The sequence below is a fragment of the Trichechus manatus genome, unplaced genomic scaffold, assembly GCF_000243295.1.
Source record: "Trichechus manatus latirostris isolate Lorelei unplaced genomic scaffold, TriManLat1.0 scaffold00212, whole genome shotgun sequence".
Taxonomy (NCBI): domain Eukaryota; kingdom Metazoa; phylum Chordata; class Mammalia; order Sirenia; family Trichechidae; genus Trichechus; species Trichechus manatus.
Window position 1 is genome coordinate 2,897,040 of NW_004444148.1, and position 24,752 is coordinate 2,921,791.

The 24,752-nt window shown below is 37.3% G+C and overlaps 2 protein-coding genes across 3 annotated transcripts in view; both read right to left on the minus strand.

Annotated features, from left to right (window-relative positions):
- Window positions 1-3,888, minus strand: part of TMEM267 (transmembrane protein 267) — a 33,972-nt gene extending 30,084 nt beyond the window's left edge. The window contains exon 1 of one of the 2 annotated variants that reach the window (XM_023742512.1): window positions 3,824-3,888. The gene's annotated coding sequence lies outside the window, so the exon portion shown is untranslated. The remainder of the gene's footprint in view (window positions 1-3,823) is intronic. The other variant, XM_023742513.1, reaches the window with a different exon arrangement.
- Window positions 3,889-4,108: 220 nt separating this feature from the next.
- CUNH5orf34 (chromosome unknown C5orf34 homolog) overlaps window positions 4,109-24,752 on the minus strand; it is a 33,167-nt gene continuing 12,523 nt past the window's right edge. The window contains exons 5-13 of the mRNA XM_004388450.2: window positions 23,584-23,682; window positions 22,324-22,447; window positions 19,093-19,184; window positions 16,853-16,922; window positions 13,539-13,709; window positions 12,773-12,867; window positions 10,322-10,420; window positions 7,470-7,510; window positions 4,109-6,657 (exon numbers count right to left, since the gene is read on the minus strand). Coding sequence (XP_004388507.1) covers window positions 6,467-6,657; window positions 7,470-7,510; window positions 10,322-10,420; window positions 12,773-12,867; window positions 13,539-13,709; window positions 16,853-16,922; window positions 19,093-19,184; window positions 22,324-22,447; window positions 23,584-23,682 — 982 coding nt within the window. The 3' untranslated portion in view covers window positions 4,109-6,466. The remainder of the gene's footprint in view (window positions 6,658-7,469; window positions 7,511-10,321; window positions 10,421-12,772; window positions 12,868-13,538; window positions 13,710-16,852; window positions 16,923-19,092; window positions 19,185-22,323; window positions 22,448-23,583; window positions 23,683-24,752) is intronic.

A 24,752-nucleotide genomic window follows, 5' to 3' on the forward strand; every position in this document is an offset into this window, starting at 1 on the left:
AATTTCTTCTATAATCCAGTAGTTTTTGAGCAAGGTGTTGTTCAGTTTCCATGTGTTTGATTTTTTTTCCTTGCTTTTTCTGTTGTTGATTTCTACTTTAATGGCTTTATGGTCAGAAAAGATGCTCTGTAATATTTCGATGCTCTGGATTTTGTTAAGGCTTGTTTTATGGCCTAATACATGGTCTACTCTGGAGAAAGTTCCATGTGCGTTGGAAAAGAAAGTATATGTGGCTGCTCTTGGGTGGAGTGTTTGGTATAGGTCTATGAGATCAAACTGGTTGATTGTAGCATTTAGCTCTTCCATGTCTTTGTTGAGCTTCTTTCTGGATGTTCTGTCCTTCACTCAAAGTCGTGTGTTGAAGTCTCCTAGTACTATTGTGAAGCTGCCTATCTCTCTTTTCAGTGCTGTTGGAATGTTTTATGTATTTTGGGGTCTTGCCATTGGGTGCGTAAATATTTACTATAGTTATGTCCTCCTGGCGTATTGACCCTTTAATCATTATACAGTGTCCTTCCTTATCCTTTGCAGTGGATTTTACTTTAAAGTCTGTTTTGTCAGAGATTAATATTGCCACCCCTGCTCTTTTTTGAGTGTTGTTTGCTCGATATATTTTTTTCCACCCTTTGCATTTTAGTTTGTGTCTTTAAGTCTAAGGTGTGTCTCTTGTGGGCAGCATATAGGCAGATCATGTTTTTTAATCCAATCTGCCACTCTCTGTCTCTTTATGGGTGCATTTAGTCCATTTACATTCAGTGTAATTATTGATAGGTATGAGTTTAGTGCTGTCATCCTGATATCTCTTTCTGTGTGTTGTTCACAGTTTCTTTATTCTCCTTGATTTTCTGTGCTGAGTCATTTTTCTTTATGTATTTTCTTCTCACTTTGCTCATGACATCTTCTTAGCTACTAGATCCTTTTAGAATCTGAACTCATCATGTAAGCGTAAGGTTGTCGTGTGCCGTCACCTTATGAAGTGTAAGGTTAATAAGGTTAAATGTATTTTGTGATTATAAAAACTATGTCATGAGTTAATGAAAACAGAATGCAGTGAGTTTATAGAGGCTTCATGCAATTTGCAATTAATAATTTTATGATAAGATGTGAAAATAAATCTATACTTATATGCACATATAATCGTAGTTTGAGTGGCCTCAGAACTTATATTAGACCTCTGTGTAGTCTGTAGCCTACATTCTTGTCACACTCGTCCATCTGAATGGCCTTCTTAGTCTCTAGGGCTAATTACAGGCCACAGCTAATTGAAAGAGGAGAATATTGCTCCTGCTGGGCCTGCCTGTTTAGTTATTAATTCAGGCTTTGTGACCCAGTTCCCATCTAGCTAAGTAGATAATGACTTTTATTTTTGATTAAAGGAATTTTTTTTTACAGAAGTTTCCCAGGCCAAGGGAGGAGAGGAGGTGAGCAGGGTCACAGACCAGGCCAAGGGAAGATAAGAGGGACCTGGGGGCTTACAGCCAAAGGGATGGGCCAAGCAGGGTAGGGCCTGGGTGACAGCCACAGCAGGAGGAACCAGTGAAGAGATACTCCGGAGGACTTCCCTGACATCTGCAGAGAGGAAAAGCTGGACAAAGCTACTGAAACTCCTCCATCAGCATCTAAGATGGCCAGGAAGCAGCCAGATCAGTTTGGTACCGGAGCCAGAAGCCTGATCAAGAACCCAAAGGGCCCTGAAGCCCCAGGACTGGTGTATGCAAGGGGCTAAGGCCCAGCTAGGGCTGGCGGATTCACAGATGACAGTGAAAAACCAAAAGATCATTTCAAGTATTTAATGATAATCCAAATTTAAAGTGAACTGAAAAATAAAAACTTGTTTACAAAATAACTCTCATGATTTATGAATAGGAATATAAACATTTTATAAATGGAACATATAAAACGGCTGGCTTGATGAGAAAGGAGGAAAAAGCACACATGAATGAACTTGGAATCAGATCCTTCAGCCACAGTGAAGCTTCCAGGTGCCTGCAGCACAGACTGACATCTGGATTGCAATTTCATGGGACCCTGAGCTAGAACCACCCAGCTAAGCTTTTTCCAAAGTCCTGACCAGGGAAACAGTGAGGTAACAACTGCTATTTTAAACCTCTAAGTGTTGGGGGTAATCTGTTATGCAGCAACAAGCAACAGATAGCTAAAACAGTACTGTTTCTATTAAGAAAAGTATAATCATGGTTCTGACATCTATTCCACTCGAACTATTGGTGCAGATATTGGACATTTCTGGCTTAGATTCTGAGTATCAGCAAGAGAAATTTAATATACTCTTTCTCTGTTAATCACTGTCTCTGACTAGGACACCTAAAACAAAAAAAAAAAATTAGCAGTCGAGTCAATTCCAACTCATAGCAACCCTATAGGACAGAGTACAACTGCCCTATAGCATTTCCAAGGAGCAGCTGGTGGATTCGAACTGCTGACCTTTTGGCTGGCAACCGAGCTCTTAACCACTGTGCTGCCAGAGCTCCAAACCCACTGCCAACTGAGTCTACTCCAACTTGTAAGTGTACCCATTTTTCTTTTTACTTTTTTCTTCCTTTTTCACTTCCTGCTCCTCCCTGTACAAACAGAATGGACCCATGAACTTCCTAAACTGTAAAACAGTTTTATGTTTATTTTACATATTCACTTCAATGGGAAGGTTTCTTCAGAGTAGTAATTATAATATTCTTTATACCTGCTATGCACAAAATCTGATGTGCTCAAGGTGTTTAATAAATATTTCATTACAAGGGGTAGGCAGGTAAGCAGTCCTCTGCCTATGAACTAAAGATATTATTACTTGGGATGGTTTCTCTGCCATAAGAGCCAGTCACCAAAACCATAATTTTCTATCACCAAGACCGTAATTTTCTATGACTTGCAGGAGTCACTTTCTTCAGTGGCCAACCTGCCACTATCTCATCCCTATTATATTAAAATATCATCAAATACAGGCCATCAAGGTATACATAGTACTAATTCCCTCTTAACTCCACAAACGTATAATTAGCTGGTTACTTGTATGCTATCATGTATTGTCTACTAAAAATCTCTTTGGCATGATATCTGCCACCACAAACAAGTAATAAGAGTTAGCAAATTTCCAGTGTAAATATCATTTTCTGCTTCGCTCCCCGCCCCCATCTCACAAATACTTTTTAAAAAATTGCCTTCATTACACTTTATAAGTAAGTCTTTTTTGAGCGGCAGAGTTGTTGCGCTCCCTCTATATACTTAATACATATAATTTCTTCAGTACTATAATATCAAAAGCAGATGCCAAATCTGATGCCGTTAACTTACGAAGGAAACACAAACCTTGCCCACTTTCATTGAAACTTTTTATAGTCATCAGATATCTGCAAATAAAATGTTTAGTTTCTATGGCCATGACGAAGAAAACATACAATTTTGAATTTCAACATGTTTTAAGTCTCAGCAAATTCCCAAAGTCGTTCTTTTGTAAGGTTAGTATGACGCAATAATTTTTAAAATGTCAATTAAGAAAATAGGGCCGGAAGAAGCCCCGGCGTCTGCACCGAGGGGACCATGTTACACTTAACAGTATTGAAGTCTCTGGGAATCCAGGGTTCTGAATGGCTCTTAAACCTGTATACCTGGTAAGGATCGCAATAGGTTCCTCCAGCAAAACTCCCCGGCACCACTCCTCCTCATCCACTCCCCCCCCGCCACCCCCGCCACCCAACGGGCACAGAGCCTAAGCGAGGGCTGGGTATTTATGGGATCTATGAGTGACAAAGCCAGAGGGCGACAGTGCCGGCTGGCGCGACTCCCTGCCCTCTCTGCACATCATGCCTACCCGGAACTCGGACCTTTCAGACTTCAGGCTCGGTTGGTCCCCGCCTCCGGCTTCCCACATCAGACGCAGCTTCACGCAGTCCATTCTGGCCCCCACCCGCCCCGTCTCTCTCAGCAGCTCAGCCTAACCCACCCTAGCTCTCTTGGCTGAAGCACGCAGCGGGAACACAGCCCCACCCCTCTCTCCGCCCCTTCGCCTGGCACCATAGAGACGCCAGGTGCGGCCGGAGCGGCTCCAGCCGGCACCGTCAGCTGAGGACATCGGGATAGTGGCCCTACTCTGAGCCGAGGGAAGGCGATACTTGAGTGCTTTCTGGTCGCGCGAGTGGGTACCTCGAGTTCTCCCCGGCCCTGCCTAGAAAAGGAGACCTTTGGAACGACTGGGTGGGATCTGAAAAGTGCCTTGTTGGTTTCCTTCTGTCAAATCTGAGGATTAGTTTCTCGGCGTAGCCGGCGCCATGTCACAGACATAGCCGTTGACACCCCCAAGACGTACTCAAGCGGTGACTGGGAAGCTGGGGACGGAGAAGTGGCCTCACCGAATGCGGGACGTACAGGCCTTATCCCCCAGACGCTTGAGCTAGGAGTCACCGCCGTCGTGTGTCACGAGGGTGTTCAGATTTTTCCGCCTTCCTTCAATGGATACTTCAGTGTGGGCGTCGGAGAGTTTCTCACAGGACGGTGAGACTGCGCGATGTTGCAGACCTGACGCTCTTCTGTAGCGCTTTACCGCCCCCTTGGGGATCTCTTGATAATTATTCTTTGCCACTATGTACGTGGGGGGCTACTCTTCTTTGTGGATAGCAGTGACACGGGCTAGAACAGTTAATCATGACTAAATGCGCAGTCGAAAAAACGACTCCAGTTAATTAACTGGACTCACAAGATGCAGCCTGTTTACTGGGACTTTGGCCAGGTCCCGTTCCCCCTGTCTCGGGATGGTGGGTGCTGTCTTAGCAGAGAGCAGAGGTCTAGCTTGGCTTTTGGCTCTAGGAAACACTGGCCCATAAGAGGAGGCCCAAAGAGGAACATTCTTTCTCCTTCCCACCTACAGTCTCCCGAAACAAGTGTCAGGTAGAAGCAAGGGCAGCAGTGAGATCATATTAGTTATATAGTTGAAAGAGATCATAGAAAATTGTAATCGTCAATCACAAACCAACTCCTAGGCTACTCACATAGATGCTGAGTGTGGCTCAGTTTCTCAATCATATAATTTTTCATTGCCTGTCACACTCAATTCATGGCCAATGAAGACTCAGTTGAGGAGGAAAAATTATACACATTTTAACCCACAGAATTTAAAAGGTAATTAAAAATAACTGTCACCAAATACATTAACAATTGAGTGCTGTCAAGTATAGAAAGATGACACATTTTCTGTCTGAAGGCAGTAACGGTTTGCCATTGACCTTCTAGGGTATATGTCTTATCACAGCCTAGGCCTTCTAGAGCTACTGAGGGACAACATAAATGGCTTCCTGCAACCAAAACAGTACAAAATATTTACAAGTTTTTTCTGTAATCGGTCTACTACCTAAAGGCACTGATTAATTTATACAACACATACTGAGTGCTCTCACTGTGCCTAGCACTATGCTTGGCACTGAGGCTACAGAATAACTTTATGAACATCAAGTTCTAGTGGGAGCTATAGACCATAAAGAAATAAGCTAGACAGTAGTAAGTGCTGTTAAAGGAAATAAATAGGGTGATATAATAGAGAATAACTGGGAGAGGCCAACTTTAGACAGGGTAGTCAAGGAGGCCCCTCTGAGGTGGTGATATTTGTGTTGAGACCTGAAGGGTAGGGAAGAGCCCAGTGTGAGAGAAGCTGAAGAGAGTATTGTGCACATTCAAATAACTGACATTACTCCTATCTACTGTACTCTGCTTTTATTGTCCATTTTTCTCTGCCGCTTCCTTTTATGTGAAGAGGTTGGTCTTTTATAGAAATCAGAAGTTACCTGAACATTTCTGGTTGTATTTAGTGTAATCTTTAAGTTTTTTTAGCTGTGTGGTTTTGTTTAGCTGTATGGTTTTGTTATAATATATATAATGCTTTTGATGAGCCCCTTTCTTAGTTTCACACACTTTGCGGCACATATCTTTTCATATGTTCAAAAGATGAAACTACCTGGTTCATCAGACAGTTCTGACAAAATTTAATCTTTGCTGAAGTACACAATTCTCAGTTTGCAACAGTATTGCTTAGATAAGGTTTTTTGTCGTTGTTATTTTTATAAGATCTATTTCTCATCTCATAGTTCTATCAAACAATACTTGGAGTAGAACAACTAAATAGAAAATTACCAAACTTATAATCCTGCATATTAAAAAACAAACAAAACCTGCAGATTAATAGTCAGTGTTCTATAAGGTAAAAACAAACTTTGTGGATTTTTTTCTCACAAATCTGAAATAATAGTTCAAAATTTTCAAAATAGTTCTTTATTAATAAAATATAAATATATATTTTAAAATTTACAAGTTAGGTAAATTGCCTCCAAAGTTACATGTCAATTCTTAATACAATCGTTGTACAGAAATACTATATACAACTTCTTGGATTAGTAGTGATTCTTTTTATCAGTCACTTGAAACAACATCCTTAAGGCTTAATGACATGTTATAATAATTCCATTTTTCACTTTTTAGACTTTGACAGAAGATGGTCAATATCTTGAAGAATTTCAGAGGTTTTTTTCAATGCTACTAATACGCTCTTTTCATTAACTTCTAGCAAGGTTTCAGAAGATTTTGGTTTGCAATGATCAGAAGACTGCTGGTTTTTCTTGTTAGAAATCTGGTTTAGGACATCACTATTCTCCAGTAACACTGAGTTGATTAGTTAAGGAGTTTTCCCCTACATTTTTTCATTATATTTTTATTTTCAGAAAGCCTGACCTTTTTGTTAAATATTCTCAATCGGGAGGAAGATCGCTTGGGTTCCTAATAGTTTAGAGTTGGGACTTCAGAGCTCATTGAGTTAGATTTGATTGATTATAAAGGGAGGAGGAAGGAAGAAAGAGTAAATATATGTGTTGGGATGGATGTAGGTAGTGGGGAGGAAACAGAAGAATTAAAATCTCAGTAACATTTCTCTAAGCGAAGAAGTGATATAGGAATGATAGGGAACAAAAGTAGGGATAATAGGATTCTGAGCGGTCTGTGTTTTTATTTTTTAATTAAAAAACATATAGATTAAGAAGAAACTTATCTTCTGTTGCAGAGCTACTTTATCATTTGAATAGGATTAAACAAAAATCAGAAGATGAAACAAATTTAGATGAAGGCGATGAGACCATACAGAACGAAAGAGTTTGTAAGAAAAAGTAGTTAGGGACAGGTCTCAAAGTTACAATTTAGAATATAATTACATAAGTGAAAACGTGTCCAGAGAAGACCTAAACCCTAATTCACTATTTTTTGTCTGATTTAAACCCAGAGAAGGGTATAAATGTTAACATGATGTACCTTCAACAGACAGATTACATCTTAAATTACAATCTTAAAATATCCACGCTTATTCAATAAAGCTCAGCAATATGTAAGTATGGATTCATATTCATAAAGTACAGAGTCATAAATTAAGCCAAGAATGGAAAAGGAGTAGTTATGCAGGATAATAAATTCTGTTTAAAGGATACAGTTAAACTTCTGTATCTTTTCAAGTTCAGAAGCAACAGACCTGTGCAAGGAAAAAAAAGTTCAGGATGGTTGTCTGATTCTTTTGTATCCACAAAATTTCATATAAGCATACCTGACTTTTTTTCATAAGGGATAGAATCTTAAACAGAAGAACCTTCAAGTTAAAAACTCTGTATTAGCTGCATTTATTTGACTCAGTCGATACTTAAGCACTTTTTTTTAGATGTTGACATGGTTTTAGTATCATCCGATCATCTTTTCACAAGAGTACTTAAGATCTGTCAGAGCAGTCACTGACTGATGAGAGTACACCCACTCTTCACTGACAAGGTTAGGTTCCAAAGACCAGGTCATTATGCGAAAATCGGCATTATGCGAAAATGGAGGATTTTTTTTGTTTTCAGACCCCGCATGTTCAATTTTTGTTTTTAATTTAGAAAATATAACCATAGAAATAATAACAACTAAGATTTACTGATGTGCTCATCACTGTGAGGAGTCCAGTTATGGATTATTCCTCTGTGGAGAAGGAGGATTGGAGGAGACAAAGCTGGATAAAGCCAGGCTGTGTGACTGGAGGGCCCAGGGTTTAACCACTTCACCTTTCTCCAGTGCTGGGTCAGAGCTTCCCTAGCTGAGCTGCCTCTAGGGCTCCACTCCCACCCCAGCAAGCCATGCCTTCAGGATCCTGAAGCCTTCTCTGCCCTCCAGGCCTGGCGACTCACCAAGGGCTTCCTGCAAGGGCACCAGGAGCCTGGCCACGCACCAGGCCCCACCGAGGTGGAAGCTTCAGGCCCAGTTCAGCTTACTTTGGGATGTCATTAAACGAGTACACATTTCTTCCAAACACCCTCTCTGATGCCTCTTTCTTTCCTCCCTTCCTACCCCACAGTAATTTTGTGCTGCAGAGCTGCAGGGCCTCAGGCCACGTAGAAGGTGGGAACCCAAAACGGGCCAGTGGGTGCTGCCTGCACATCCACCTGAAGGCTGTGGCCACTGAGGAGGTCAACGCCTCCTGGCAGGAGGGAGCGGAGGGCCCAGGGCAGCACAGCCCAACTTCCCAAAGGCCACCCAGAGACCCTCCTTGAGGGAGGGAATGCCCCACAGCTGTTGCTGCCAAGTCCACTGCCTCGTTAATGCACAAAATAGTCGGACAGTAGATTTTTTACTAACGTTGTAAATGCGAAATGTTGGATAATGAGATAATAAGTGAGGAGTAGGTGTAGTTAGGCAATAAAGAGAGCTAAAATGCTTCAAGAGACATGCTGAAGTGTGATACATCTATTCTTCTCGTTTGGAAATAAGTAAATAGAATAGACCATGGTGCATAAAGCACCTAGAAGTGGAACATTTCAGTGGGAGAGGCAAAATACCAGGTTCCCTGTCTAGTTCAGGACCACAGCTACTTCAGGAGAGAAGGGAGGCAGACAAAGGCAGGCTATTAACAGCAATGCCTCTTATTCTTTGGCTACAACTGCAGCTGCATACTTAGGCTGATTTTGTCCCTAAATGTTAACTGGGCTGATTAGATTGAAATCTGTATAAAATAATCCACATGAAACAGAAGGAAAAAAATCACAAATACTGAGAAAATATATTTCCTTGAAGCTGTTCTAACTCTGGATTTTATTAAACACATTTGATTTTCTTCTTAGCAGGAAGGGAAGGAGGACAGCTCAAAATCACTAAATTCAGAATCTATGTGTAATTGCTATGGTAGGCTCAAATCTGATTTAAACATCCCCAGCTATGGGATTTGGTGACCAGAGAGCAGAGATGTGAAAGTCCTTGTAAAGGTCACCAGTGCTGAGAGTTCTTTTTTTTTCTTTTTGATTTTATTAGATATTTAAAAAATGAAATGCAAACACGTGTGCTTAAAAATTTTAATGATCATCCCATAAATAGAAAAATAAAATTCCTCCTCTCCACTTGGTGCTCCACTCTCTGTCCCTTTGGCTCCCCTACCTCCATTAATTATTCTTTCTTTTCTTTTTACTGTGGTAAAAACTCATGCAACACCCAACAGACAGTGTCTGCTCCATAAGGCCTATCTCCTCACTGTCTGCACAGGCCAAAATATACATTTTACTTTGGCCCTTGCTTCTTGCCTAAAATGTCCTACTTTCCCTAAATTTTCTTTTGAAGCCCAGTTCTAGTCCCCTGCACATTGAAAGGCACCCAGAAGAGACTAAAATACTTGCTTTACTTATTAATGTGCCTATTAATTTTGGGGAGGTAATTAATACGGTATTATTTAAATATCAACTTTTCCTGAAAGCTTATTATGCTAGTCAACATTTATTTCCTTTAATATTATCAAAAATTTAAAATCCTCTTTTAAATTTTTTCATAAAGTTTTAGAATGAATTTATCACATAAAAAGAACCATAACCATTTTGATGTGACGTTTTCGATGCAAAGTTTTTCTGACCTTCAAGATGACATATGATAAATTAGAAGTCTCATAAAATAAATAAAAAACAAAACAATAATAAAGTTATTTTCAAACTTAAACAATCAAAAACATTATCAAACCAAAAAAAACCAAACCCGTTGCTGTCGAGTCGATTCCGACTCATAGTGACCCTACAGGACAGAGTAGAACTGCCCCATAGTTTCCAAGGAGTGCTTGGTAGATTCAAACTGCCAACCTTTTGCTTAGCACCCGTAGCACTTAACCACTACACCACCAGGGTTTCCAAAAAACAAAACCTACAAGAGTTCAATATACTTAATTAAAATGAAGAAAGTTTTTTGGGCAAAAACTTTCAGAGTTTACCATTTGACACCTTAATTTTTAAGTATTAGTTGGTTCTTCTAAACAGATTAAGTTTAAAAGAAGGATAAATACCAATTTTCTTCAAGAACAGAAGATGAAGGATGTGTGGGCATCTCTTTCAGACTGGCCTGGGTCAGTTTTCTACACCATGATATTACTGTTGTCACATATCTAGATTGAATATGTTAAAATAAATATTTGAAAAATGAACTTATATAAATTATAAAAGTATTCAAAAAAAGGAGAAAAATCATTGATAATTTTGGAAAGGATAAAGGAAAAATTTTTATTTTTTTATTGTACTTTAGGTGAAGGTTTATAGAACAAATAGTTTCTCATTAAACAGTCAGTACACATATTGTTTTATGACATTGGTTAACAACCCCATGACATGTTGACACTCTCCCTTCTCGACCTTGCAGGGTGTTTTTTTTTTCTCTTTTTGGTGAAAATATACATAGCCAAAGATACAGCATTTCAAAAATTTCTACACGTAAAATTCAGTGATATCTATTACATTCTTCCAGTTGTGCTGCTATTCTCACTATCCTTTTCCAAATTATTCCACCACCATTGTCCAACTCAATGCCCACTAGGCTTCCCATCAAACCTTTTGAGTTGCTGTTGTCAATTTGATCTCACATAGATAATAATTTTTTTTTTGGTACTTTAGATGAAGGTTCACAGAACAAAATAGTTTCTCATTAAACAGTACACATATTGCCTGCCCTATGACAATCGTTAACAACCCCACAATATGTCAACACTGTCCTTACTCAACCTTGGGTTCCCTATCACCAGCTTTCTTGTCCCCTCCTGCCTTCTAGTCCTTGTCCCTGGACTGCTGTGCCTCATTAGTCCTGTTTTGTTTCATGGGGCTGTCCAATCCCCGGCTGAACTGTGAACCTCGGGAGTGACTTCGCCTCTAAGCTAAAAGGGTGGCCGGAGGCCATACTCTCGGGGTGTCTCCAGTTTGTCAGGCCAGTAAATCTGGTTTTTTTTTGTGTGTTAGAATTTTGTTCTACATCCTTCTCCAGCTCTGTCCAGAACCCTCTGTTGTGATCCCGGTCAGAGCAGTCAGTGGTGGTAGCCAGGCACCATCTAGCTGTACTGGACTCAGTCTGGTGGAGGCCTTGGTAGCTGTGGCCCATTAGTCCTTTGGACTAATCTTTTCCTTGTATCCTGTTCTCTTCATTCTCCCTTGTTCCTGAAGGTGTGAGACCAGTGGAGTATCTTAGATGGTTGCTCACAGGCTTTTAAGACCCCAGACACTACTCACCAAGGTAGAATGTAGAACATTGTCTTTATAAACTGTGTTATGCCAATTGAGCTAGATGTTCCCCAAGACCATGGTCCCCACAGCCCTGCACCCAGCAATTCAGTCCCTCAGGAAGTCTGGATGTATCTGTGGAGCTTCCATGATCTTTCAAAAGGAAAATTTTTAAAGTGAAGCATTTAGCAGGGGATTTTCCAGATCTTTTTCACTGAATATAGAAAAGTCATGTTTTTCCCATTCATCAAAAATAAAATGATTTACTCAGATGCATGATTAAGATGACATTTAAGAATCAAAACAAAGGTGGTCATTCAAAGTAAAAATTCAAATATGTAAATTCTCCTTGTAATTTTTCAATGTAAAATGTAAGTTTTATCATGAAAATGTCTTTACACATATTATTTAAGTGAGCGTTTGCTTACCAAAATTTAAACCAGAAAATAACCATTATTGCTTGCATATATATACATATATATATACACACATATAAATTATACATAACTCATTGAATATACAGAACAAGTATCAATTTTAATAAAATGAATGATCTGAAATGATTAGTTAAAACAAGTAGTAACATTTGCTACAGACAGTATCTTTTTGAGGCAAATTATGGTATTCAAAATAGCAATAAATGTTAGAGTATGTAGACCAAAAAGTAATAAAGTCCAACAGAAAAATAAATTCAAGAAGTAGAAAAGCAATTCCTTTGTGATACTCTCAAGCAAAATCACTAAAATGTCAAGAATATTACAATTAGAATTACTATAAATAATTAAAAATTACATGAGCCAAAAGAGAAAAAGCATATTCATAATCTGATTTCAAGAATCTTCTCCATTTTAAGAATAATCAATCAGCTCATTTTTTCTACTTTATAGAAATATACAAGTATAGTTATTTGTTGTTGGAAACTTTATTTCAAATTGGTTAGTTAATTGGTTAACACAGATGACCACAGCCCAACATCTACAGCAAGCCAGCTATGTCTACAACATTCTTCATTTGAAAAATCACTTGAATGTAAATGAAAATGATTAAAGAAGACCCGATCTACTTACACTTAATTATGCTAGGTGCCAATGTAACTATATTTGGATATTTGTAGAAATTATTTAATTCAATTGCCCATATGGAAAAACTAAAAATATATATAACATTTAAATAATATGGATAATACACCTCCTCCCTGTCAATTAAAAGTAATTTATTAACATGAAAATAATTTTAAAGATTGTTTTCAGTACCTTTCATATCGTCCAGGGTGTTCAATTTGAATTAGCTTATCTTGTCCATCGGGGAAAGTTAACTTACACCAACCTAAGCTGAGACTTTGATTTACCTTAAGAAGCAAGAAGAAAGGTAAGTTTTATCACTGTAAAACAAACACCAGCAAAACAAAACAAACCAAACCAAATCAACTCTCTTCTAAATTATCAATTTAAAAAATAAGAACCAGATGAACCAAAACCAAAACCAAATCCACCGCCAATGAGTTGATTCCGACTCATAGCAACCCTATAGGCCAGAGTAGAACTGCCCCATAGGGTTTCCAAGGTTGTAAATCTTTACAGAAGCAGACTTCCGTATCTTTCTCCTACAGAGCGGCTCGTGGGCTCAAACTGCCGATCTTTCAGTTAGCAGCCAAGTGCTTTAACCACTGAGCCACGAGGGCTCATAAGAACTATATGAATCATTAAAAATTTATTTTGACTAAGCTAAAATTTGTTTGACATGGCATACAGGTATTATTTATATAATCACCACTCATATAATTATCGAAAAGAATAAAAATACTAGCATCTCTCTATATAATGAGTTATCTTTATTAAAATGATTATTTGCCACACCATTCTGATTTACTGCTAGGAAATCCAATGAGATCAGTAAAGCCTCTAGACAGATTTTATACTTCAAAAAAACAAAAAATGAGATAGTCTGGTACTTTATTTTCTTTGTTCTATTTTCCAGAGATAAATAAACAATATAGATTTCAGTCTGAAGTATACTCACCTGTCTCTTTTCAGTGAAAAAGCTGAAATTCCAATTTAAGGTTAGGGTAATCCCATCTAAAAAGACAGCATGCACTTTGTCATCAGAGTATGCAAGAAATCTTCCCACACTGGGTATGAGGGATTCTCTCAAAAGCAAAGGCAGTATATTGTTATCATTTATCCCAGGTACCTAAGTCCAAGTAAATAAACATAGCAGGAAATAGAGTTATCCACTAACAAGATTTAAATGAATATTAATGAACTCTGAGACAACTTCAGATTCTTATTTAGAAATTGAATACTGTAGAATCTTTATGTTTTAAATTTTCTAGAAGCAGATACTCAAAACATACAGCAACATACAGGTGTGCAATCAAATTAGTATAGATATAAAAATCAAAGTGAGAATCACTTCCTCCAGGTCAGCATTAAAAGACTAACTTTTACATTAAAAAAGCATAGTAGAATAATATAGTATCATGGTTTCTAATGACTATATTTTTTATGTACTCCAAATCTACCACTCTTCTGTCAGCTTGTGGTACTGTAGTGGCTTGTGTGTTGCTAGGATGCTGAAAGCTATGTCACCAGTATTTTAAATACCAGCAGGGTCACCCATGGTGGACAGCTTTCAGCACAGCTTCCAGACAAAGACAGACTATGAAGAAGGCCCTGGCAATCTACTTCTAAAAATACTGACCAGTGAAAACCTTATGGATAGCAGCAGAACACTGTCTGATATAGTGCCGGAAGACGAAGCCCTCAGCTTGGAAGGCATTCAAAATATGACTGGAGAAGAGCTGCTTCCCCAAAGTAAAGTCAACCTTAATGACATGAATGGAATAAAGCTTTCAGGATCTTCATTTGCTGATGTGGCACAACTTAAAATGAGAAGTAACAGTTGCAAACATCCATTAATAATTGGAACAAAAAAATGCATGAAGTATCAATCTAGGAAAATTGGAAGTTATCAAAAATGAAGTGGAAAGCTTGAAGATAGATATCCTAGGCATTAGTAAGCTGAAATGGACTGGTATAGGCCATTTGGAATCAGACAATCAATCATATAGTCTACTATGGCAAGAATGACAAACTAAAGAGGAATGGCATAGCATTCATCATCAAACAGAACACTTCAAGATCTATCATGAAATACAATGCTGTCAGTGATAGGATAATATCCATATGCCTACAAAAAAGATCAGTTAATAAGATTATTTTTCAAATTTACACACCAACCACTAAGGCCAAAGACAAAGAAATTGAAGATTTTTACCAATGTCTGCAGTCTGAAATTAATCAAACATGCAATCAAGATGCATTGATAATTACTGGTGACTGGAATGTAAAAGTTGGAAACAAGAAGAAGGATCAATAGTTGGAAAATATGGCCTTGGTGAAAGAAACAATGCTGGATATCACATGATAGAATTTTGCAAGACCAATTAATTGGGAATACCTTTTTTCAACAACAAAAATGGCGACTGTACACGTGGACCTCGCCAGATGAAATACATAGGAATCAAATAGACTACATCTGTGGAAAGAGATAATGGAGAAGCTCAACATCATCAGTCAGAACAAGGCCAGTGGCCAACTGTGGAACAGACCATCAATTGCTCCTAGGCAAGTTAAAGTTGAAGCTGAATAAAATTAAATGAATTCCACAAGAGCAAAAGTATGACTTTGAGTATATCCCACCTGAATTTAGAGACCATCTCAAGAACGTACTTGATGCACTGAACATTAATGACTGAAGACCAAGCAAGTTGTGGGATGACATCAAGGACATCATACATGAAGAAAGTAAGAGGTCATTAAAAAGACAGGAGAGAAAGTAAAAACCAAAATGGATGTCAGAAGAGAATCTGAAACTTACTCCTGAACGTAAGAGTAGCTAAAGTGAATGAAAGAAATGATGACGTAAAAGAGCTGAACAGAAGATTTCAAAAGGCAGCTCAAGAAGACAAAGTATTATAATGAAATGTGCAAAGACCTGGAGTTAGAAAACCAAAAGGGAAGAACATGCTCAGCATTTCCTAAGCTGAAAGAACTGAAGAAAAAATTCAATCCTCGAGTTACAGTATCGAAGGATTCTATGGGCAAAAACTTGAATGACGCAGGAAGCATCAAAAGAAGATGAAAGGAATGCAGTTACTGTACCAAAAAGAATTGGTCAACATTCATCCATTTTAGGAGGCAGCATATAATCAAGAACCAATGGTACTGAAGGAAGAAGTCCAAGCTGCACTGAAGGCATTGGTGAAAAACAAGGCTCCAGGAACTGACAAGATATCAATTAAGATGTTTCAACAAATGGATGCAGTGCTGGAAGCATTCACTTGTCTAGGCTAAGAAATTTGGAAGACAGCCAACCAACTGGAAGAGATCCATATGTATGCCTATTCCAAAGAAAGGTGTTAAAAAGGAAAGATACCACTTTGAGAACCAAGGTGTACCCGACCCAAGTCATAGTATTTTCAATAGCCTCAAATGCATATGAAGCTGGACAATGAATAAGGTATACCGAAGAACTGATGCATTTGAATTGTGGTGTTGGTGAAGAATACTGAATATACCATGGTCTGCCAGAGAACAGGAAACCCTGGTGGCGTAGTGGTTAAGAGTTCGGCTACTAACCAAAATGTCGGCAGTTCGAATCCACCATGTGCTCCCTCAAAACCCTATAGGGCAGTTCTACGCTGTCCTATAGGGTCGCCATGAGTCAGAATCAACTCGATGGCAATGGGTTTTTGGGCCAGAGAACGAACAAATGTGTCTTGGAAGAAGTAAAGCCAGAATGCTCCTTAGAAGCAAGGATGACGAGACTTTATCTCATGTTGTTTGGACATGTTATCAGGAGGGACCAATATCTGGAGAAGGACATCATTCTTGGTAAAGAAGAGGGACAGTGAAAAAAGGGAAAACTCTCAATGAAATGGATTGTCACAGTGGCTGCAATAAAGTACTCAAACACAGCAATGACTGTGAGGATGGCGCAAGACTGGGCAGTGTTTCGTTCTGTTGTACATAGGGTCGCTATGAGTTGGAACTGACTCAAGGGCACCTAACAACAACATAATACAAACTCAACAAATCCAATCAATACCCCTGCCCTTACCCCTCCCATTACAAAGAATGAAACAAAAATAATAATGTATAATAAAAGTGTGATACGGAAGCCTGATTCTGAAGTGTTCTTCTATTAGGCAGGTATTTTTCTGAATAATCCAATATTAACGTTACACAGAATTTTTTACATGACTTAGATGAAAGCAGTTTAAACTTAGAAGTATTAAAAAATATCTTGCTTTTGAAATAATTTTAACATACCATTTTCCAGCAGCATATATGATAGTTATGGCTTAAAGAAAGCCTTATCTTGGCACAATGTTGAAGAATTCTGTGAACATAAAAAACACTGCTTAAATATTTGCAAATAAGGGCATTTTCCAGTTCTAGCAACTCATCTTCAATTTCATATAACATTTTTAGGTGGCAGGTAACTCATTTCTACTAGCCTCTTTTCCTGTAGAAATTCCTAAGCCGCTAGAAAGGAACTACTGTTGCTTCCCTTTGTGCTAATCTCACTTATTAAGGTATTATTCTAATTTTTAGCAAAGAAATGACTCTAAATGAAGAGAATTTTCACGTGTTTCTTTTCAAGAGGTGACAAATGCACAGTGCCTAAAAGGTTTTTAGCATAGCCTAAAGTGGTGGTGATGTGAATCAAGTGTCCCTCGAAAATCAAATTATAAATTCTGCTCCTTCAGTTCTACTTTGGAAGTTGTTTGGACATAAATTATAAAAATAAATAATCCAACAATCCACTTTCATTCTTCTAGGTGCCACAGATTAACTAACTAAGAGGAATAAAAACATATAACCAAAGACTCAAAATATACTTCATCTTTTGTACATTCTCAAAAATCTTTATTACTTTGAGGATAGTAAAGAAGTATGGAATTTAAAATGTATCATCAAATCTCCAACTTAATTCCAAGGACCAGAAATGATATCACACTTACCCAGAGAAAAAGTATTTCCAGCCAGCACTTGCTCTCCACATATAGGTGTTTCTCCATATTTAACTTTAAATTTTAAAGCCAGAAATACTCTTATTGACACAGAAATTACCTTGTTTTATAAATAATGAAACCTGAGACTCAGAAGAGTTGACAGATTTTACCAAAGACATATTTTTATTGTACCTATCAATTCTCAACCTTATCCCTAACCACTAGAAAATGTATTTTCAAGTTGTACAAGCCCCAACAAAAAAAAGCCCTGGCCCAGACGGCTTCACTGGAGAATTCTACAAAACATTCACAGAAGAGCTTGTACCAGTACTACTCAAGCTATTTCAGAGCATAGAAAAGGAAGCAATACTTCCGAATTCATTCTGTGAAGCCAGCATAACGCTGATACCAAAACCAGGCAAAGACGCCACAAAAAAAGAAAATTACAGACCAGTATCTCTCATGAATATAGATACAAAAATTCTCAACAAAATTCTAGCCCATAGAATTCAGCATCATATCAAAAAAACAATACACCACGACTAAGTAGGATTCATACCAGGTATGCAAGGATGGTTCAACATCAGAAAATCAATCAATATAATCCACCACATAAACAAAAGGAAAGAAAAGAATCACATGATCATCTCAATTGACACAGAAAAGGCATTTGACAAAGTCCAACACCCATTCCTGATAAAAACTCTCAACAAAATAGGTATAGAAGGGAAATTTCTCAACATAATAAAGGGCATCTATGCAAAACCAACGGCCAACATCATTCTTAATGGAGACAGGCTGAAAACATTCCCCTTGAGAACAGGAACAAGACAAGGATGCCCTTTATCACCACTCCTATTTAACATTGTGCTGGCAGTTCTAGCTAGAGCAATAAGGCAAGAAAAAGAAATAAAGGGCATCCAAATTGGTAATGAAGAAGTTAAACTGTCCCTGTTAGCAGATGATATGATACTATACATAGAAAACCCTAAAGATTCCACAAGAAATCTACTGGAACTAATAGAAAGATTCAGCAGAATAGCAGGATACAAGATAAACATACAATAGCAGTTGGATTCCTATACACCACTAAAGAGAACGATGAAAAGGAAATCAGGAAAACAATACCATTTATAATAGCCCCTAAAAAAATAAAATACTTAGGAATAAATCTAACCAGGGATGTAAAAGACCTATACAAAGAAAACTACAAAACACTACTGCAAGAAACCCAAAGGGATTTACACAAATGGAAAAACACACCATGCTCATGGATAGGTAGACTCAACATCGTGAGAATGACAATTCTACCCAAAGCAATTTACAAATACGACACAATCCCAATCAAGTTGTACAACCATTCTTGCTATCCTTTTCCAAATCATTCAATTCCACCACTATTAACGTAAAGTCAGCGTTCCCTAAGCAACTGGGCAGTGATTTATAGGCTTTCAGAATGTAACTTCTGAATGGGTAAGAGGAATCCCACACTTATTAAAAAAAAAAAGTCTTCAGACACATAGCACTCGATTCAGTTGAATGCAAAGAACTTACCTTGTTGCCTGTTTAAGTAAAGAACACACAGAGAACAGACTTCCAGGTCTATCTGGAGGAAGGTTATTTATTGAGTAAGTTTTCTCTTTTCTCTGAAAATTAGTTTAAAATGAAAAATCTCATTAATAATTAATTTTGGCCATTACCATACTAGTTTTTTTTCTTAAAATATACACCTACGTAGTAACAAAGTAAGCAGTTACTTTTACTTAATCTAAAATCAACACGTTTTTAAGGGTATTTTATGATGTTTTTCCATTTTCCCTTTTTCCTACTTCAGTTTTTAAACTGCTGTCGTTAGGTGCTCTCGGACTCGTAGTGACCCTACATACAACAGAACAAAACACTGCCTGGTCCTGAGCCATCTTCATAATCATTGCTATGTTTGAGCCCATTGTTGTAGCCACTGTGTCAATCCACTTCATTGAGGGTCTTCCTCTTTTTCCCTAACCTTCTACTGTACCAAGCATGATGTCCTTCTCCAGGGACTGGTCCCTCCTGATAACATGTCCAAAGTACGTGAGATGAAGTCTTGCCATCCTTGCTTCTAAGGAGCATTCTGGCAGTACTTCTTCCAAGACAGATTTGTTCGTTCTTCTGGCAGCCCATGGTATATTCACTATTCTTCACCAACATCATAATTCAAAGGCATCAGTTCCTCCTCAGTCTTCCTTATTCATTGAATTTTTAAATTACACAATAATATATTAATATGTTTTTGTTGTAAAAAATAATTTTAAAATATCAAAAGTAATCCTCCCTAACTCCTTTCTCACAAAACCCCAGACCTCTTCTCAAAGGTAATCACTTTAGTTTGGTGTGTATTTGCCCAGATCCTTCCCTGTGTACATATGTAGTAACATATATATTTGGGGGTTGTTCTTTGTTCTTTACACAGAAGATATCACACTGAACATGTACTTATGCAGCTTGCTTTTTTCACTCTATCATATGCGTTGGAGATGTTTCAACATCTACTTCTCCATCCATCTACATTGTGTTTATTCTTTTTAACTGCTTCACAGCATTTCCATAATCTGATCACCATAGTTTATTCACCATTTCCCTACTGATGAATATATTTAGGTCCTTTCCAGTTTTTTGCTATTACAAACAATGCCACAATCAATATCCTTGCCATGCTTTACACATATGTGCAAATACTTTTCCAGGTCAGATACCTAAATGCAGAATTTCTGATGAATTTTACCTGATATTATCAAATTGTCCTCCATGAAGTCTGAGCCAAATTATACTATCAACACTATGAAAAATACCCCTTTTCCCACATCCTTGCCAACACTAGATATTACGTTTTTTTTTAGCTTTTTGTCAGTTTGAGTGAAAAACATTAAGCCATTGTTATTTTAATTTGCATTTCCCTGATGCAACTAGTAAAGTTGAATATATTTTCAAATATTTATGGGTTATTTATGCTGCTTTTTCTATGGCTTAACCATTAATATACTTTGCTCATTTTTCTTTTTTTGGAGGCAGGTGGTCTTTTTATTACTGATTTGAAGTATGGAATATTTTCTCTCAAATCTTACCTCTTTAACTTTATAGAAGTTTAAAATCTAACACAAGTTTTAAAATTTCAAACTCATCAAACTTTTCTGTTACGGCTTCTGGGTTTTTATATCATGCTTGTAAGATTATAAACACTATTCTGTATTTTCTCCTAATAATTATGAAGTTTTTCTTATATTTCGCTCTTTTATTCATACAGAATTTATTTTGGAGTATGGATTAAAGTAAGGAGCAAACTCTTTTATCTCCAAAAAATCAGCTAATTGTTTCTAAATCTTTTCAGCGGAGAATGAATGTATTGCAGACAGGGGCTGAGAGTAAAGCCCAAATGAATCCACTACAAATGCAAAGCTTGGAGTTTTACATTTTATGTCAAAAGCTCATACTTAAAAACAAACAAACAAAAAGTCCATGTTTCTACTCCGTATGTCTGTGTCAGTATAAAATTTACTACACCTACTCCTGACATCTTTGAGTAAAACTGAAGCTCCAGGAAGATGTGCTATATTACTCTGTGGATTTGTGAACCCCCTGACATAAAGCAGCGTGAACACGCACACCCACTCTATTTGCCTGCTTGTCTCATACTCTAGAAACACACACACACACACGTATTTATAAGATATATAAAATTACTGGTCATACTTTCATTTCATTTGCTTGTTTGCCTGACTGACCCCTTAACTGTGAACCCTTCAGGGAAGAGACCAAGTCTTTTTATCTTCCTCATCCCTAGTGCTTAATAGGGTACCGGCCAAAGAGTAAGTGTTCAATTACTATTTACTGAATAAATGAATATTTTCCTGCCAATAGACTCCAGTTAAGAATTTGCTCCAATATATTTATGAGTGAAATGATAGGATATTTACTTAAAAATAAATGGGGGGTAAAGGAGACAGTGGGAAGTATAAATGAATACATGGGTGTTCATTATACTAGTCTCTTTCTCCACTTTTGTATAAGTTTGAAATATCCCAGAAGGGGAAAAAAAAATCTGTTCCATTTTTAACTCTTCCGCCTATCAGCTCTGATAATTTTACCACTCAAACACTTCACTCTGTAATAGAGAAAACATATTTCTTATGTTCCATCCTGCAAAGCAAAGTAGTGGGACACTATGGTGACCCCTATAAAAGCACTGGCATCAAATGTCAGACTGGGAACAAAGCAGCTGAAGACTCATTAACAAAATATCTACGTAATTACATTATGGCCTGATAAACGCATCATGTTTCACTATTTTTAACAGAGAGAAATCTCAATCTCCTAACTGCATGTAAAGATTCAAGAGTTAAGAAATGTTTAATATATACAAACAATTACATGGTAAGGAAAAAGAGTGTGCTTTTTCATATGCAAATATTAAAAACATGTTAATTCAAAATAATACATTAATGCAAAGCAGTGCTGCTGGTCTCTGCATTTCCTATTGAGAAATTCTACAACTGAAGAAATTTAGCTTCTGTTTAAATTGAAATTGCTTAGGCAAATGGATGACAGTAGGGTAAGAATACAGAGAAAATAAGGTTGTTAATAATTACTATACTAATGCTGCAGTAAGATTTTGTTAGTTCTCCAGACTAAGGGATTGCAAACAATGTTTATATATAAAGACCAAATTTCCTCATATATATTCAGGATGATTTAGAAACAGCTATATATCAAAAATCTTCTTGAGTTGAGACCTCCTTGTAGGCTTACCTCTTCTGATCCTTCTTGGATGGGATAATATGTAAAATATTTCCCAAAATAAGTTCCTTTTGATTTGAAAACAGATCCATCTCCAGGATAAATCTCTATTGAGTTCACATTTTTATGGGTAAGTCTAAGGAAGAAAAATAATCATTAAAAAAAAAAATTTCTTTTCTATTTGAGATTAAAATATACATGAAGGCAGTCATTTAAAAAAAAGGAAAGAAATATGGTCTTTGGCTTATCCAGAGAAGGAGATAATCTCATACTCTGCACCACAATCAGCTAAGTTAAATTTCTGTCAAAAGATAAACAGAATACACAGACTTGGTTTACATATATATTTCGGCAACTAAGCTCTAAGCATTTGGAAATCAAGCATCTTATCTTATCATCCTGGTATCCCCACTGCCAATCACAGGGCTGGCACATAATAGTTACCAAAGCAGTTTCTATTGTACAGAGGTTAAATAATAACATTATTCTTTGAGAATGAAACTTGTAGAATACCTGATGGAACAGATTTGTCATCTGTAGAAGGAGCCATCCCCTAAAAGAAGGTGACTGATTACACCTGGAACAATCAGATATAATCAAGGTATTGGGTATATAGAGTATATTAAAAAAGTTAAGCCAAACCAATTGTATTGAAAAATGTATGAAGAATATGTTGTCAGAAGGGAGTGGGTCTTCATGCAGGAAAGAGAGTTGAAAGAACAAAAAAGTTAAATGTGCTTTTCTAGCATAATTCACATAGGTGAAACTCGGACTCTTGCCAACACTGGACAGGTATATTTTGTTGTGGGGTAGGGATAATTCAACAGAGTAGTGCCTGGCACATAGCAGCCACTCCGTGAATATTTGCTGCATGAGTGAAGAATGAAATCTCCCTTAAGGCTCCCTAACTTCTTCTCTAATTCCATGCTTACTAGGTAACTGTCTGATGACTAATTCAGACAAGTAGATCCCATGATGCTTGGAAAGGGTATCTGAAAGAGATGATATGAATATTTCATTTACCAGCAAAGCTGATCCTTCACTGGCTTTCTAGTTTTCACACAAGTCTTGTGAACATAGTTAAATGTGAGTTAGTCACAAAGACCCCTGTGTGCACTGATAAAGTTTTGAGACCTGTAAAACTCAGGACTAAACACAGGAGCAGAGTGGCCCCAACAAAACTGTCCTCTTTTGAGAATCTGTCTGCAAGGCTAGCCTTGTCCCCTGTGTGACCCCACTAAATAGCTCTGACTCCAACACAGGTGTCCTTACCTATATGTAACACCCTTGTACCAAACCACTTTCACTAGTTCAGGATAGGAATATTCTTCATCAAACTGTCTCTGTAAAGATGAATCACAGAAATACCACCTGTGAAGGATAAAATACAAGCTATTAATTCTGGTTGTTCAATATAATTACCTTTAAAAGTCAACAAAAGAGTGCTACTGTAACAAGATTTATTTCTTGCTTAATTAGTTTGATTTAAAAAAAAGTAAAAACTAATTCCAAAGGGTAGTAATGAAATTTTAAAATGTTTTATTTTTCCATGTATTTTTCTGTATTTCTAATCATCTTATTATTTATAAATTAACAGTTTTACTAGCCATTAAAATACAGCCTGGACTCAAACAATAAATATTTACTGCTATATCTATGGTGGATGAGATACTGTGCTATACACACTGGGGATATAATACTCAAAAAAGCAGACATGGTCCCTGCCCTCAATAGAGATTCCTATCTGGCAGAGATATAAAATATTAAATAACAAGTTAAGAAAGGAGGAGTACTGGATGCTACTGGATTGTGTAAAGACCTAACTCTGTCTAGCAACTTTGGAAAACAACCCTAAGGAAGTGAAACTTATGCTAAGACCTGAAAATGAACACAAGCCAGCAGTTACAGAGATAAAGTGAGAGTGTTCCTGGCAGAGGAAACAGCATGTGCAATGATGAAAGAGCTGGAGCATTCAAGGAATTGGAAGAAGTCCAGTTTAGCAAGAATCGAGTAAGTACGACAAGAGTGGTGAGAGAGTTGAGGGCTACACATATTAGAAGGGACCAGATCATGGAAACCTGTTAAGGATAATGGATTTCAACCTAAGGCCAATGATAACTTACTGAAAAATCATTAATCTAGAATCATAATTTCAAATTTTAACTAAATCAGCACCAAAAGCCTAAAAATCATTCCCATATTTTGGTTTAAGCAACAAATATGTACCCAGAGACTACCTGGGATCAAATTCTAGTTCCTACACATACTAGTTGTACGATCTTGGTCAAGTTATTTAACACATATGTCTCAAATTTCTTAACGATAAAACGGGATAACAGTACTTACCTCATGGGATTAATACGAGGATGAAATAGGTAAAGGACTCAGAACAGTGCCTCACACATAATAAGGGCTTTGTAAGTATTAGCTATTATTATTAC